Raw genomic sequence first — 15,155 nt, forward strand, 5'->3', positions numbered from 1 at the left:
TTTGCTCAACAAAAAGTACGGTTTCCACATTTTGAAGATTATTCCATTACAGCGCCATCTAGGAAGTTTTTCTGTAAGCCAGTGCTCAGTTTAAGGCTTTAATGTTATTGTATTTTTTAGCTGAATTTGATACCTACATAGTTGTTGTCGTTATTATATTAGATGTCACTGATTTCACTGATAAGTTAATTCTGTGGTTCGATGATTGGGTAAATTAAATTATAGTTGAGATAGTAATCTTAAAATATTTATTACATTTAGAGTAAAATTGAAAAAAACGTAAGTTACCACGCTAAATAAATATATCTACTAGAAAGTATATGAAAACTTAATAACATTCTATAAAAACTGGGTAACAATTAATTATGTCTTTGTTAAAAATGGGTTTTGCCAGTGGCTCGTGCGTGTTTCTCATTCTAATAACAGTGTTGTTGTTCAAAACGACTTCTCTGAAAGGATCTAAAAGTAGGCTATTGTGTGGGTGGAGGATTTTCATCCCTTTGATTTCCTTCGCGTGGCCGCTTATAAAACCAAGTTCTCTGCAAATGGCTTCTAACTCTGATTTAGTGTGGTTTTGCGTGGGATAGCACTTAGAATGCCATGCGCCGTGTGACCGAACAATTACTTGTCCAGTTCCGTAGCTGCAACAAAATATTATAATTTTACTTCTATTCATTGAATGAAAAGAAAGCGGGAAGTATAGTGATAGCGGAATTTGATTATTAGCAGTGTTATAATCTTAAATTGAGCTATTGAGTGAACTAATAACTATAAACAAGTTATTAAATTTAAATAATGTATCTACAGTGATGATGAAAGATTAGCTAGTATATTATTATTGAAAACTAGCTGACTCGGCAGACTTCGTAGTGCCTCAATCCAATAATAAAATACCTAAACTTTTGTATATATTAAAATAAACTTAAAACAAACAAAAGGAATCCGTCCGACGGGGGACACATCAAAGGAAAAACAAAATTGTTATTTTTATTTAATTTCGACCATTTTCATATTTATCTAAACCTTTTAAACCTTCTCTGAACTTCCACAAATAGTTCGAGACCAAAATTAGCCAAATCGGTCTAGCCGTTCTCGAGTTTTAGCGAGACTAACAAACAGCAATTCATTTATATAGATAGAGATAAAGATAATAAAGTTGTTAAACGTACGGAGTTCCCTCTGGTGCGCTGAGACCTATACAAGTTTGTTCGTCTTCTCCATTTGGACAATCTCTTACACCATCACACAACATATCAGGAGCTACACACTGTTCTGATTGACGCGATTTTCTGTTACATCTGCAATCAAAATAAACAGCTACTTAAGTTTAGATACTACAGATAATATATTTTTTTGATTTAACTCTTGTCTATGAAGGCAGACATAGCACGTAAACATATAATATCTTTTAGTTTGATTTGGTTAACAATTTTAGAAACGTTTATTTGATATTAACTGTCTTTATGAATTTGTTGGCTATTAGATTTATATCCAAAGAATTACAGTTTAATTATCAATTTGTCGAAGATGTACCACGGACGAAGATTGGCTACTATAAAGTATTATAGTAATAGCAGTAGTAAGTTGCCCGAGGAAGTTGGAGTTTCATACTCATATTTTTTAATTACCGCACCTACTTAAGATAAGGCAATTTAATGAATATTCTGATCTGTTGATTTGTTAAAGAAGTCGTCATAAATCATTCATCAATATCAATCATGTTGATAAATATCTGTAAAATTATGTATATATTATATTCTTCTAAAGTAATGAATTTCTTTGATTTTCCACAGTAAATGAAGCATTTTAATTATTCAAAGATACGTAATGTTAATAGAGCGAATAGTCAAAGAAAAAGAAATAAATTGAAGAGATTGATAAAATTTACTTCAAAAAGTTCCAGAGTTGGTTGTATCGAAAATATACATATTTTAATGTAACCTACATTCTTTCGTTCTTTTGGGAGCGATTATGTTATTTTTACGTATAGATCTGTGCTATGTGCTCCGAAATAATTCTTGATTATTTACTTAAGATGTGCGATATTAACACATTATTCTGAAAGTAATGGGATAATGATCACATTCCTCAATATGTCCGCTATATATGGTAACAGACTGATGTATAAGAAATATAAATATAGATGCTCGGATTGAAGACGAATCAGCTGTTCTCATATCAGTTAAAATTCTATTCTGTTAATATTAGGGCAGTTAGGCTCATGGCTTACCTGTATGCCTTTTTAGCAAAGCATTTACAGAAGCTCGGATCTTCATCACTTCTGTCATGGCAGTGTAAGATTCCATCACAAAGTCTCGAAGGCATAACTCTTGCCAAATAATCCGAGCACGTGGTGTGACCAGGCTCATCTGTTCCATCCCCACAGTCATCATGACCATCTCTGAATAACTCTTTAGACAAGCATTTACCGTTACGGCATTTCATTTGACCCGATGAACACCCTATAACAATGAACAAAACGTAGCTATTCATTGGATTTGTGTAAAATACTAAGACTAATTATTATTATTACCGATTATGGGATTAGATTCGCAATTTTACACGAATTAAACGAGGAAACATTTGTTGAACTTTGAAAACAAACTACAATAAATGCAAATTGTCACAGTTAACTTAGATGAAAAATAAATAAAAGATAAGTTGTTGTTTCTACGAACACGAGCAATTGCACATAAAATTTAGTTATTGTATCTCAGTCTCAATTGTATAGTGTAATTGGCTGTCTCAACCCTTCAAATCGTAACGCATGACTGCCTCGCGACAAAAGTAAGTAGGTACACCAGGTAGGAATAACAGGAAAAGTTACGTTGAAAAAATAAGGATTCTTTTGATGCCGAGATCGCACGCCACTGGTTATATGTAGAAAAATCAATATCTTGATAGTCTAGTTCTTCAGAGCTTTATAATATATTTATATGCACGGTATAATTCTGCATATTAAGTTTTATAAAATGAAATAATTTCAATCTAGTACCTAACGAATTTATTAGATGTGACAATTTTTTTTGGGAATTTATATCTTTGTATCTTTTACGAAACACAATTTTATTAGATCTGGACTAGATATATTATTACCACATCCCGAATGGAACGGATCGCCGTTACAGATGTGTTCTTTTTTATGACAGGATTCTTCGGATTCGTCGTTTCCATCTTCACACTGTCTTACACCGTCACATATTCGCTCCAAGCCAATACACGAGCCCCGACCACACCTTGTCCCTTCACAAGTATCTACGTCTACCTGCTCCATTGAGTCCGAAAATATTTTCTTACCTACACAGATTTATGTTACACGGTTTATTCTATAAACTAAATTAAATTTATAATATTTCTAAATTATCTTGTAATACATTATATTTGTATGTGGCGCCATGATAATTTTAATTATGAGCACCTGGAGAATATAATAAGCTAGGTATTTTGTGAGTGACCATTTTCATCATATTTGTAAGGAAATTCATTTGGTCTGGCCTGGCCTGGTCTTCGTTATATTTCTATAAAGTAATATAATGATAAAAGTATTTGACAAAAGAGAAACACTCAACCGTAATAGACTAAGTTTAATAGACTGTCAGAAAGTGTACTTACTCGAGTAATGTTTCATTTCGTTTTTCAGGTTGTCTATATCAGTAGCAAGTATATGATCGCCTATGCCGCACTCTCCTCTACCATCTACAAAAGATGCAACTGGCACCCAGCCTTGTTCAGTATGACAGCTTATAATTCCAGCCCATTCATGATTAGATGTCATTCCAGCCTAAATAATATTCAATTCATGTAAAAAAGTAATTTAAAATAATTAGGTACCAAAACAAATAAATAAAAAAGTTTCAAGAAAATTAATTTTATGTTAATTTTTTCTTATCACTATGACAATTGAATGTGTCTAAAACCGAAACTTACAGTATTTCCAATTGATTTGCGTTTGAAACATATGTTATGAGAGCTGCAGTTTTCATTAGTTTCCTCCAGGAAAATACTAATAGTTTCGTTGTTATCGAATTGCCCCACAGTAACACATTTATTATTTTTCTCCAAATGATTGCGGCTGTAATTATGTTTGCAAATTAAATATACATAAAAATTGTTTTACTCTCTTACAAACTAAAACAAAAAATATCTTGTAACTCACGTGGATGCTACAATCATCGGTTTTACCATATTTGAATAAGTTGCGGGACTTTTTAAATGCAACAACGAAATTTTACTTCTGTATAAATCTTTCCTAGCGTCGACTTTGTAGATTTGTTCATATGGTCCCTTTACAGACTTCAAAGTTTTATGTGATCCAAGAACCACAGAAATATAGCTGTGAAGTGACCTAAAATTTGGATTAAATTTATGCTATTACTATTTTATTAATATTCATTTATTGAATCATAATGCTTAATACTCACGTATCCCAGAGACACGCGTGGCTGACTAACACCCATGACAAGTCAACTAAAACGCCAGTACATCTATAATTTCCCTCTACATATACTTTCGCAATCCAAGGCCACTTAAATGTTTGTACAACTTCTGTTTCACGCAAGAAAAGTGGTGTCTCATCAAAATCAGTATATAATGTTCTATCACAGAAAACATACAAAGATTTGCATGTTTTCGTTACATTTGGGACACATTGTTCTTTGAGTAATTGTGGTTCTTGAATGAGTACATGTTCAGTCGCATTAACACCATCGCTAATATTTTTATAAGCAAAATGCACAGGGACTGTAGTAACTATTTGTCTTTTCGTTCTTTTATCAATCAATAAAACGTCATCTTCTTTAATGTTAATATACTTCACAGAATATGTTCTTGCTGAACTGTAATTAAATGAAACAAGTTTGAGTTATGTAGTTTTATTAGTGATCTTATTATTTGTAGATCGCATAATACGCTATTCGACCCAACTAATACTACTATGTCGGAGTTTAAAGCCAAGACATAGGTACAAATTTCCCTTGAAAAATACGCAGCTAACATATAATCAAAGTAATTTCCACAAGAGCGGAGCATACACTGACTTCGCCTCTATTCAGGTAGGTAAATTCATAAATAATTAGTTACAGTTTGAAACGTGGAACTGCCGTATAATATTTATTTATTGCAATATAAATGAGACTCCGTCAAGTTTCAAAGTGTGATTACCACCAGTTGTAGTTTTTGTGCGCTCCAGTTTCATTCAAGTCATGCGCCGTTATGAGCTCTGCCTTATTCGATCAAAGAAATTACTAATAAAAAAAAGACAATTTTTTGTACCTGAATCCCAAGTAATGGCAAATATGATTAGCTTCTTGTTCTATTTGCTCAATAGTCAGTTTATCCTCGCAAACAACATGCCACTGATTCAAATGTTTCTTCGTCACAAATCCTTCTAGATTGATTTGCGGTCTATCATCGATTTCGTATTGGAGTTCTTTGCCATTCGTTAAAGCAACTATAATTTTAAATCGTTTTTATTTTGCTGCTTAATTGTATTTAGAATATTCGGAAATATTGGAAATACTTACAGCAGTCCGACTCGTCGTCATTTTGAGGACATTCAGGTACTCCATCGCATACATTACTCAGTGGTATGCACAATTTACTTCTTTTACACAGAAAATGGTCTTCAGGGCAGCTGACTGAATGTTAGTAAAATTATTATCTTTTGCTATTTTCAAACATTTGAAACTTAAACAATGCCATACAGTACAAGGTACAAACGACTATTTCCAAAGTCAAAACAGATGTTCTTTGATAGCTAATACAAATACATATCGTTTTAGTGAAGTGGAAATTTTCTAGCTTCTTTAAGCGGTATGGTAACTTGTTTATCAAATTTATACCAAGTATTTTTAAGGCACTATAATATGTAAGATAAGATATTAAATGTTCTTTATTTATATATTAAACGAATATATTTCATATAGTGCGTATTTAGTTTGTGACAATGGGCAGGTAAAAATGTTTTTTTAAGGATGTTTAATAACATAATGTGGTAGTAAAAATCCAAAAAAGGTGTGTGTGTGTGGTAATTTTTATAGTATTGCGTTGTGTGCAATGCAAAAGCTATTAGCAAAGAACAATATTTCGATGATGATGATGAACCATCTCTTGTCTTCGCCGTACGATTGCCATAGACCCTGTTTGTAAAAAAAATACTTACAGCAATCAAGTTCATCTTGTCCATCGGCGCAATGAAAACTGCCATCACAAAGAAATTTCTCATTTATAGTCGATAGATAATCAATACATGTGCATCCAAGTTCATCAGTTCCATCTTCACAGTCCGCTTTATTGTCGCATCTTAGATTGTACGAAATGACTTGGTGAATCCTGTGAAATAAGTAATTTTATTATTACTGATTTCGCTTCCTATTGATTGTAACGAATGTTCTTACTTTCCACATTCGAAGTCCTTGGGAATACGGTGCCTTCTTCTTATTTTTGCTGGCATTTTTTGAGAGAAAACTATTTTTTCGATTTTTTTTATGATATCATGCTTTGATTCGATATCGATCAGAGTTTTTAGAGGCCCTTTGTCAGTAGAGCTCGTAATATGCTGTTCGATTACAGTTGTTTCTTTAACATCCTCATCGGTATTTTGTATAATGCTTATATTAGATTTTGGAAGTAGTTCGATATATAAACCTTCAGATTTATTTCTAAAATCAGTATTATTTGAATTTGTATTGGATATATTGGTAATTAAATTTAACAAGTGAAGTTTTTCAATTTCATTTGCATTCATGCTTATGTATTCGTCGATGGTAACAGCCGTCGACAAAGTAAACTGAGAAAACTGACTTTCTGTTGGAATATTTGTCGTTGAATCTGTTATAGTAGTTTCGTCTGTTGGTCTAGTATTTGTTGTATTTTCCACATTACTTGCATTAAGTATATTAAGGTTTTTAAAAAAATCATTAGCACTGCTTTCCATATCCATTGTTGCATTTTGGAAATCTGTAGAATCTGATTCTAGTGATTCATTGACAATTGCTGTGTCTCCGCGATATTCCTCAGTTGTAGATAAAATTGTACTACTGAAAATTTCTTCGAAAGTTGTTGTAGTGCTTGCTGTTGTTTTTTCTTCTGAAATTGATAGGGTTCCTTCCATTGAAGGTAAACCTATAGATTTTTCATGTGATTCAGAATGGGATTCATCAGAACTTGAAGAAAATGGAAGTTCGAGTGTTGACGCATGTTTAAAGTTATTTTCCATAGTGGTTTTGTCATCATAACGATTTACTGCAACAGAAGTTGATGTCGCTTCTTCTGTACTGGCCTCGGTATTTGGGATAATTTTTAAAGTGTTATTTTCAATATTAGCGCCTTTTGTTATGCGATTTATTTCAATTCGGTCACTTCTTTCATTGCTTCTAAACATTTCAGAAAGAAACTCGTTATCGCTTAAGGTTGTAGTAGATTTTACAAAATTGCAATCAATTTCATCTTCTCCTCCGAGACAATCGATAATTTGGTCACATTTTCTTTTATTAAATATGCACTTTGAAATTCCAGATTTACATTTGAATCCAGGACATTCTTGTAAAGGCTTGACTATTGGTAAGGAATTCGAGGCTGAAAAATATTTAGTTGTTTTATTAATTTTTTATTAGATGAGATTTAATAGATGATAAATATTAGTTAAAAAACATACCTATATGATGCTTAATCCACTTTACAAAAAGACTAACTCTTGTATAAACCCCGGGTTCACCTTTACGAGCGCAACCATCCCCATGACTCACAATTCCGGCTAAATACCACTGATGAGAATTCGTAGGGTTTCGACATAATAATGGTCCCCCACTGTCGCCCTGCAATATGACTAAAATTTAGTAACAACTTATTTATTACAATTGATCCACTTGAGTAATTAATTGATTATCAATACCAATGCGACAATCTCATCTTGTTTTCTTTAAAAAATAACTGAAATACATATTTTCGGGCAGTTTAAATAAATAATAATAAAGTTTAGGAAATTATATTTGTATCATACTTGGCATGCATCTTTTCCACCTTCTGAAGGTCCAGCGCAAATTTCTTTACCGGCTCTATCCTCTTCATGCTTACACTTGTCCCATATTGGTACTTCCACTTCGCGAAGATGATCAGCTATGAAGTTTTTAATTTTTTTATTATTAATGCTGATGATATTTATGCGTAATCATTTAATTTTATACGATTATGTGTAAAAATTATAATGATTAAGTTGCTTTACATAATGTTTATTTGATACCATCCAATATATTTTAATCTCTGAAGCTATTTATACTTATAATCAAACGGGGCATCAGCTTATTTACTCTTACAATCGCTCGATAACGGGCTTTACAAGTATCAATGTTTCATCTAATGTCTTTAAATTCAATATGCGAATTCGAACCGAATTTGAGATGGTTGAAATTTTCTTAGTTTTCGCTTCGTTTATTATTATCTAGTAACTCTCATTTCGCGTCGCAAATCCTATTGCAATCCTAGGATGGTATTATGTGCGGTTAGTTAACGGCAGATGTTTACGGTATACGTGATACATAACGATTTTGCTTGGATGGCTTTTTATCAGTTCCAGTAAATGAACGATAGCATAATAGGAAACAAAAATATACCAGGAAAACATTACTAAGGTTAAGATGAATGAGTACTAACGATCTGGTCCATGTTCAACTGTAGCTCCCCAGCCTACAGCAGTGCAGATAGTACCGGGTGATGGGCCCCATAACCAATCAGGACCAGCAGTATCAGGTCCCGGTAAGCATATTGGACGAACCCATCGACTGAACTGAATAATTGGCTCGACCCTTAGTAGAGACAAGTCATTTTTCATATCGTCTTGTTTGTAATGCTGGTTTACAATCACATGTGTTACTTGATGGTTTTGTTCTTGCGGTGAAAACGAGAAACGCCGAAGCATACCTGCTTGAACTTCATAGTAGTGATCCCAAAATCTAGGAGAAAAAATATTTCTGTGTTATTACAAAGATTCTAATCGCTGAAGTTGTGAATAAATAAAATTATCTCTATCTTCTATTAGTTATGACATGCTTGAATCACAACACAACTATTGTGAATACTAAAACAGCAATCTTTCAACCTATATGGTAACGTTAGGTAGCAACCTAACTTCATTTATTTTCAAAATGTTACTTGTCAACCCGTTTTAAGACATGAGTTGAAAGTTTTAATAATATTTTATAACAGCTGCAATTAAATCATAACAAATTTTAATAATGTTCTTTGTCTATTGATATACTTCTATGCAACTAATATACTGAGAAGATTTCATCTTTCTTCAACACTGTAATTCTATATAGATTCATTTCATTTTCAAGTATATTAAATCGAAAAGAAATTAGCTTTTGTGTATTATGCCAAAAATAATCGACTTTTGCTGTATTGTGCTTAAGAACGTCTCATTTAGACGTAACCACCGCTTATTTGCAGCTGCCAACAATTAATTTCGCGGCGGTTAATACTAGCTCTTTGTTTCAGGTTTTATTCCAATAAATCAAAGTTATTTGATATATGGTAATACTTACTTATGTACGCAATGCGCAGCAGATATAACCCAGTTTTGAGTGATAATAACTCCACCACAATGAAACATGCCGTTTCTGTATATGGCTACCGTCCATGGCCAAGCCGTGGGTTGACTTGGTTTTCCACCAACCACTCGGCTTTCCGATCGCATATTTCTAATATACCAAGGTCGATTTAACTCATTGCGATTTCTCCAGTAATTTAATAGGTCGTAGTTATGATATACTAATGATCGTTTTTGTCGGTTGCCGAAAAACATAAATGGATATGGATGGCCATCTATAAGGAATCTTTTATTTCTTCCAAAAAGTCTATTTTCCATAGCAGCGTTCTAAAAGTTAGATCTTGTAATAAGTTTTTTTTTTTCAAAACTTTGTACTGTACTAGTTCACTTTTAAAGCCTTCATTATTAAACAATTTGATTTTGTTCATGCACCAATTTACAGATTCATACTCCAACTCTTTTATGGGCTTATTTCATTATTGTTTTTAAATAATAGATTAGATTCTCATTTCAGTTTGATGTTTTTATTTGTCCAACTCATAAAGTTCGAACGCAATAACGCTCATAATTAGAACCAGTGCGGACTCACTACGTATTTCAACTAGTAATACTACCAGTGTGCAAATTGCACATCAATAAATAGTCACATATGAATATATAAATTACGAACAAATAAAGAAATGTTAAAACAAAAATGACTACGGATGCTGTAACTTACTTCTCTCAGTAGCTGTGACGTGCTTGGGACTCGAGTGCCACATAGCAGATCTGGGCAGGTGACGTAAACGGCGGAAGAGTTGAAGCAAGTCTCACTTGTTTGTAATATACCACCTGGACCCGTGCTCAAGTAACTGACTTTCGACATCGGATCAACAGGGACTATTTGTATAAAAGGTGGTCTGTACAAAATTAAACATCAATTAATCGTTATTCCATGATATTATTTCCCGTATGGCAAAAGAAAAAAAACAAACCTTATTATAAGTCCAGTTTCTCGACGGCAAGTGTCATGCGCCCACATATATGGATTATGGCATACGGCGTACCAATCTCCTTTAAGATTTCTATGCAAAAACCCTTCTGTATTTGACACTGCAAATAGCTGTAATTTAAAACATACAATTTAATTAATTAGATCAATATGATTGATTAATTAACTAAATAAAATATTATCTATTCATGTAGAGCTATTTTCACAAACAAAGATTCTTTCTAATGATAAAAAAATGGAAGGTAGATACATAGAAACGTTTATTTACTTACAGGCTTTTTTAAAAGGCTTGGAGCTAACATATTACATTCAAGTTCATCTCTATGATTCGGACAATGCTCGATATTATCGCATCTTTGCTCTTTCGTGAAACAAGTACTCTGTGAATTCATATCCACGTCCAAACAACTGAAAGTAGTCTCACTGCACCCTGAAGTAAAACTAACGTTTCTTTAATGTCTTTAAATGAGGTATTTGCATAGTCATACAAACATAGGATAAATAAAATGAAGCAAGAGGAGCGTCAACGCAAACACATAAAATATAGTTATTTGAAATGATAACTACCACAGAAGAGTAGTTAGTAAAAAAATTGAAACGAAAAAATAGTACATTTTTTTTTAGTAAATATGTAATTGAATTGAAATTAAAATACTTTACCAAAACACCCCATTTCGTCTTCTCCAAATGGACAGTCAAAGTATCCATCACAAAGCCTCGATTTGTCTACTCTAGATTTACAGTCACACTTAGCTTCGTCGCTTACATCAGAACAATCAACATTCCCATCACACCATTGTTTTTCAGTTATACATCCTTCACCATTATCACATGGTTTTGATCCATCAGAGCAAAGTGTAGTTCGTGCTTCTGCATCAATTTTTTTGGTGGAAATAGCTTCGGGCCTGACACAAGTATTTCTTTTAAATAAGTGTAATGAGTTATATTTATAAATACATAAATAGTAAACTTAAATAAAATAAGACAAATTACACTAATAATATTTTTTAAATTAAAATGGAATAAAACAGAGGAAGCGGGTCGAAATTGATACCTTCTGTTGTTTTTGAAGGCTTTTAGACGATTTCTATGAAGCATGCAGGTTGTAATATCAACAATGTTTTACAGCTACCAATAACTTACTTGGGAGTTAGTAGGCTCATGAATATATCAACGTCTTGTGGATGAAGTTTGCTTTTCCTAGCTTCAACCTCGCGACCTTGGAGAAATGCTGGGTGCGAGACCGGATCGTAGTATCTATGAAATTATTATAAAAATATTAATTTATTCCTTTAAGCCTTTGATTTTTATGCTATAGGCTAAATTTTCACTTCTGGTACAATAACATTTATATTGGAGTATCCGAGTTCGCACACGACTATTACTTCCCTGCTATCATCAGTTCTATCTATATTTAATAGGAGGTTAAGGATGTCGGTATTATAGTGTGATAAGGCATTGCTGGACGGTTTTAATGAAACTTATAGTTGAACATAGTTTACAGTCTAGTATCCTACTTATTTTCACATCTATTTCTTCATAGATTTACTCGCATGGCTCACTGTATTATAGGTAGTTATCGAAGCTCATAGATATTAGACCGCGTATATCGAAGTCTCGATTGTGTTGTATTGGTTGTATGTATTGGATTATGAGAAGTCAAATCAGTTGATTCAAATTTATCGAACATCTTATTATTTAGAGCGCAGGCGCTTCAGGTTCTATCAGGCTATAAACAGATAACATTGGAAAAACGGGTAAATAAATATCAAACTATATTCTTACCTTGGGTGTAGGTTGTTGAGTGTTGGGTTCTCATACTGAGGTGGTGCGTATTCAGAATGAGGCAATTCATAATTGTCTGTAAATAATTGATGTCATTAAGAAATTTTAATTATTTTAAACGAACCAGATAAATATTATTGGATATTGTTAATATCGATTTACTTACTACGTGCTTGAGTATATTGCTTCAAGAGACGCTCTAGACATGGATCAGTGATATGATTCTCTGAAGGTTGAGCTGCAAATGCTAGTTGTGTGCGAGGAACAGATTCCAATATATTTTGTGTTTTTGCTACGGAATGTATTTCACGTTTTTTTACTGCCTCAGAATTACGAATAGCATGATTGTTAGAATTTAAATCACGATCGGCTTCTAAGCTATGCAAACTATTAATTTTTATTTTAGGAATGACAGGAATTTCGTTGCTTTGATCTTTATTAAGCTTCGGCTTCAAAACCATTTCTTTTAAGCGGTTAGTTATTTTTATACAAGTTTCATCATTGTCACCATGTTTACATAGTAAATCATGTTTTACTATTATTTCTCTTGCATTCTGTAAGTCTTCATCGGTTAAAACGAACTCTTCTACAGGCTCTATTATGCTATCGCTTAGTTCGCTGACATGTCTTTTCATCCTTTTGTTTGCTTCTAAAGTATTGTTTTTCAATCGTAAAAATATTTCCATGTCGCCATCGTATAATGTAATGTTCGGGTATTCGTATGTTCCTGTTACTACAAATATTTCAGTGCTACGTGTACCGACTGAAATTTTTATTATACATATATTAATAAATTTGCAGCTGAAATTAATTGAAAGTTAAAGAAAGATTAATCTAAAACTCACCAAAAATTTCCAACAATCTCAGCGATAAAACATATACCCCTGCAGCGAGTGCAATAAGTAAAATTGTCGTTTTTAGTTTTTGTATTAAAAGTATCCATTTATTTTTAACCTCATTATTTTGACCTGAAGCAAAAAAAGCCATACCTGAATGATTAAAATTTCGGAACACCGACTTATGTCAATAATTTTTTAGGTCTTCGTTTGTTTTTTATTAATTAAAATATAATTTCTGCCACTGTTTATTTCTGCCACTGTTTAAACACTAAAATACATCGTTTCCTTTTAAAAACATATTTAACAGGATGTTTCCTACACGTGAGCTTATAATTTAACTAGTAAAAAAGTAGCGGGTCAGTGATTGTGGCTTTCTCGAGCCATGCCCACCACCTTCTCATCGGATGACTGAGTATGATAATAACATAACTTAATTTATTTTAAGAGATTCAATGTATTATAATTTATTAAATCGAGCGCCGATTTTGTTAACGTAATTTATAGGTTATCAACATAAACTCGAATAAAGCAGGTTTCTTTGATGTGCTTGAAACTCACGATTAGTTGTTGATTCTGCCAACTCCATAGGTGGAAGTCCAAGTTTTTCGAAGGATCGTTCTGTTTTCATAGTTTCAATCATCTGAAATAAAATTTAAGATTTTTTATCAACCAATTTTATCTCATCTTTAGTAAGTCCTAGCCACGCTTAGGTAATTTAGGTCCATTTTACAAGTGCCTACTGTTATCAAGCGAGTGCTGTAATAGATAGGCACTACAACATACCGGTCTCCATCCCCAAACTTAGATCAATTTCTTAATTGCATTGAAAAAGTGGTTCTGCATTTTAAGGGTATCCTGGGATTGAATTACGCGATAAATAAACCGATATACAGAATAAAGACATAGAACACGAACAAACGAACAAACAAATTTATGTACGTAAAATCATTTGTGTATAACAGATAATGCATCTATTTTACCTAATTACATTAAATAAATAAATAAATATTTACTAAAAATCACGCCACGTTAACTGGTCTCGTGATAAGTTCGTAAAGAACTTGTGTTACAAGTACCAGATAACGGATATAAATGTAAGATTTTTCTTATACACATACATATATTTAATATACATCCATAACCCTGGAAAAGACATTTATATTTATCATACGAATATCTTCCCTTGGCGGGATTCGAACATTGGAATAAAAGCGTACCGTATACAATGAATAATAATGTCTCATTTCATTTAGTTTGATGAAACGAAACCACCTACGCGTAAACTGCCATATAGACAATCATTTGATATTGCTACCTAATAATAGATTATTTATTATCTAGTCAATGTTTCTATTACAAGGCAATAAAGCTAAATGGTGCGTTCAAGTGACTCTCGCAATATTGTTTGTGTATAACATAAAATGTATGCCTTGTCTGAATAAAATTAAACCCAAGTTTTCATCTATAATGCTATCTATGATCGAAAAATAGAAAATATGTAAATCATCAACTACTAAATTTAAAGATGAAGCAAATATGAAATCAGTATATTTGAAGAACTAAGCAGACAGGATATTCTGTGTTGTAGCCAATATGTATCCAATTAGTGAATTTACAAAACGTTTTTACATCAAAATATATCTGTACTCACATCTGTATTATTCTGGTTTTATTTTAATTAAATAATAAAGCACATTGTTGTTAAATGATTAAGTCGTGAGTACGTGAACACACATACTGCCACTGCCACACTATGTTACTGAGTAATTTCTGCTGATTGTCTAACTTTCGGGTAGAATCATATTTCTTCGATCAGTGTTTTCGTGGAATGTAACGTAACGTGTTTCGAAAAAGAATTCTTTTTATTTATTTATTTTCGATAGAGAGATGAGCTCACGATTGAATTGATATGATACCTTAGGACTTGGTATCATATATCATCATATGGTAGAAATGGTAGGATATACTATACTACTCTTTAGCATAGGGTGGCTGC

The 15,155-nt window shown here is 32.6% G+C and overlaps 1 protein-coding gene across 2 annotated transcripts; it reads right to left on the reverse strand.

Annotated features, from left to right (window-relative positions):
- Nucleotides 1–225: 225 nt before the first annotated feature.
- Osp (ovarian serine protease) lies at nucleotides 226–15,065 on the reverse strand. 2 transcript variants are annotated; one of them, NM_001043703.1, is given in 27 exon segments: nucleotides 226–641; nucleotides 1,170–1,298; nucleotides 2,231–2,449; nucleotides 2,452–2,462; nucleotides 3,097–3,297; nucleotides 3,613–3,781; nucleotides 3,928–4,072; nucleotides 4,157–4,345; nucleotides 4,422–4,835; nucleotides 5,272–5,449; nucleotides 5,523–5,636; nucleotides 6,161–6,330; nucleotides 6,396–7,575; nucleotides 7,655–7,814; nucleotides 8,000–8,115; nucleotides 8,650–8,948; nucleotides 9,540–9,871; nucleotides 10,263–10,443; nucleotides 10,519–10,646; nucleotides 10,808–10,965; nucleotides 11,196–11,440; nucleotides 11,679–11,792; nucleotides 12,321–12,396; nucleotides 12,487–13,083; nucleotides 13,166–13,288; nucleotides 13,718–13,799; nucleotides 14,811–14,903. In NM_001043703.1, coding segments are annotated over 24 exon segments (5,400 nt in total). In that variant the 5' UTR covers nucleotides 14,811–14,903; the 3' UTR covers nucleotides 226–641; nucleotides 1,170–1,298; nucleotides 2,231–2,431.
- Between the last annotated feature and the right edge of the window lie 90 nt (nucleotides 15,066–15,155).

Source organism: Bombyx mori, chromosome 9, assembly GCF_030269925.1.
Source record: "Bombyx mori chromosome 9, ASM3026992v2".
In the NCBI taxonomy this organism is placed as follows: domain Eukaryota; kingdom Metazoa; phylum Arthropoda; class Insecta; order Lepidoptera; family Bombycidae; genus Bombyx; species Bombyx mori.

Excerpts from the sequence above, each read along its gene's own strand:
- Osp (XM_062669986.1), bottom strand. The coding sequence starts at position 13,799 with ATGATTGAAACTATGAAAACAGAACGATCCTTCGAAAAACTTGGACTT. Across the intron at positions 11,793-12,320 it reads CTCAACAACCTACACCCAAG|ATACTACGATCCGGTCTCGC; the intron begins GTAAGAATATAG and ends ATAATTTCATAG. Across the intron at positions 10,966-11,195 it reads AGACGAAATGGGGTGTTTTG|GGTGCAGTGAGACTACTTTC; the intron begins GTAAAGTATTTT and ends GTTTTACTTCAG.